At 42.3% G+C, this 2005-nt stretch overlaps 1 protein-coding gene across 2 annotated transcripts in view; it reads left to right on the top strand.

Annotated features, from left to right (window-relative positions):
* Positions 1-652, top strand: part of LOC115377969 (phytanoyl-CoA hydroxylase-interacting protein-like) — a 31033-nt gene extending 30381 nt beyond the window's left edge. For both annotated transcript variants that reach the window (XM_030078054.1, XM_030078055.1), the window contains exon 6: positions 1-652. This exon is cut by the window's left edge and continues 245 nt beyond it. In XM_030078054.1, coding sequence (XP_029933914.1) covers positions 1-130 — 130 coding nt within the window. In that variant the 3' untranslated portion in view covers positions 131-652.
* The last annotated feature ends 1353 nt before the right edge of the window (positions 653-2005 follow it).

Consider the following 2005-nt stretch of genomic DNA (forward strand, 5'->3'; position numbering starts at 1 on the left):
CACCGAGCCGGTGGACCTGTCGCTGGGGACGGTGGCGCAGATCAGCGGCCACCAGCTCATGAGCCTCTCCACCGTCAACGCCAAGAAGGACCCCAGCTGCAAGGTCTGCAACATCAGCGTGGGACGTTAGCCTGATCGCCCGGCTGGCTAACTAGCTAACCTGCTAATCGCTGAAGGGGTGGTCGGATGGTGGCTAACTAGCGGCTAGCTAAGGTCACCACCTGCTCGAAGTTGGGTTGACGGCTAGCTAGTGGCTGCGCAGCAAACTGTCGAATTATTAGCTACCTATTTGCTGATCTGTTGCTTAAGTGGAGGCTGAGTTTGTAGCCGGGTTGGAAGCTAATTGGCCCGACCCCACCGCCACCACCTTCCTCTTGGCTGCTTTTTTTTTTGTTTCGTTTTGTTTCATTTTTTTTTTTGCTACAGAACCAACTTTAATGTAAAGCTTTTTAATTTGTACGACTAACTTATTTCGATGCCAAAAGTAGGATAGCGACCGTGCTTAGCTGTCAAAACAAAACAAAACAAGGCGCTGCTCTCGAAATGCACATCCGTTCCTAAACCAATAATCATTTGAAAAGAGTAAAAAGTGTGACCGTAACAAAGTTTTAAATTCCTATATTTTGTTATTGTTATTATTATTATTATTACTATTATTGTTATTGTTGTTGTTGCTATTATTAATAATGTTATTAATGCCATTGTTTGAAGCTGCAATCTGCAGCTTTTCAAATTGAGATAGCAGGTGTCCCGTTGGCCCCGCCCTCCTCCTGTTCGGTTGGTCAAGGTCCCGCCTTAACACCTGTCAGTCATAGTGATGAGCTGTCATATAGCTATTTAAACACAGTGCAGTGACGGTTAGATAGTTTGAAATCGGCGTATTTATTTTTAAAGGGAGCAGAAATGAGCCTTTAGTTGATTTGGACGGACATGAAACTCCCCCGGTCGGATCATCAGTATGAATAAATAATGAGGGTGTTCAAATAATTCAGGTTCATTGAAAAACAAAAAAACTCAAAGGTGTCAGACTGTGTACAGAACAACTACAAGTCCCACAGTGCACTGCTTCAAGAACGAGTCGAGCGTTGGAGCTTTGACTCGACTTGATGCGGACATCGTGCGTTGTTTGTTCCTGATTGCAACCGCTGACATGAAATACAACACAACACTTACTAAAACTGAAAATATAGGTTATATTTCTGGGCTTTAGATGGCAGGTTCACCACAAACCAAAATTATAATTTGTCAGCGATGTCCAGTGGTGGAACTGGAGGGTCGGGGGGGAATGCAGGGGAATGCCGTTCCAAGTAAACGACACGATGGAGTGGGGTTCCCCCTCAGATTTCAAAACTCTATTTGATGTTTTACACAGTTTTTAAGTCATGTTCTTGAAATTAAACGCCCTTGAACGCATCACAAATCCACCCACACCTGCTAACCAAGCACCTCCTGTCATGTTTGCACCTCGTTGTATCCGGGTAGTAGAGGAGACTGGGGTAAGTTGAGCCAAAGGGTAAGTTGAGCCTCCCCCTGTTGCTAGGAAACGGTAAAAAACATTGATCATTTGACCAAATATTTAGGAGGAAGGCATCATCTCACGGAGTCTGTGAAGGTAAGAACCACATGGGTAAAGTGGTTAGACATTTATTTCCAAAAAAACATTTTTTTACTCTTGAAAGTGAATTTAGTCTATCATCAGTTTCATGAGAGTTGTGTTAAGACCAAAACAGATCATTTTAAATTTGTTTTATACATCAGTTGTGGTATCTATGAGCTACAACATGAGGTCGTAAACCTAGCATAAAAGTGCACAATTTTAGCTGTGGGGACTAAAAAAGTCAAAATGGTAGCTCTGGGGTAAGTTGAGCCATTTGGCCAGGGGTAAGTTGAGCCGGAGCCCCATACACTTAATAAGTGTATTTTGGCTGTAGCCTAAATGTCTTAAATATTAAATAAATAGGAAATATTGAATGAATGAATGAATGAATAAAAAAAAATAATTCAT

This window comes from Myripristis murdjan, chromosome 19 (genome assembly GCF_902150065.1).
Source record: "Myripristis murdjan chromosome 19, fMyrMur1.1, whole genome shotgun sequence".
In the NCBI taxonomy this organism is placed as follows: domain Eukaryota; kingdom Metazoa; phylum Chordata; class Actinopteri; order Holocentriformes; family Holocentridae; genus Myripristis; species Myripristis murdjan.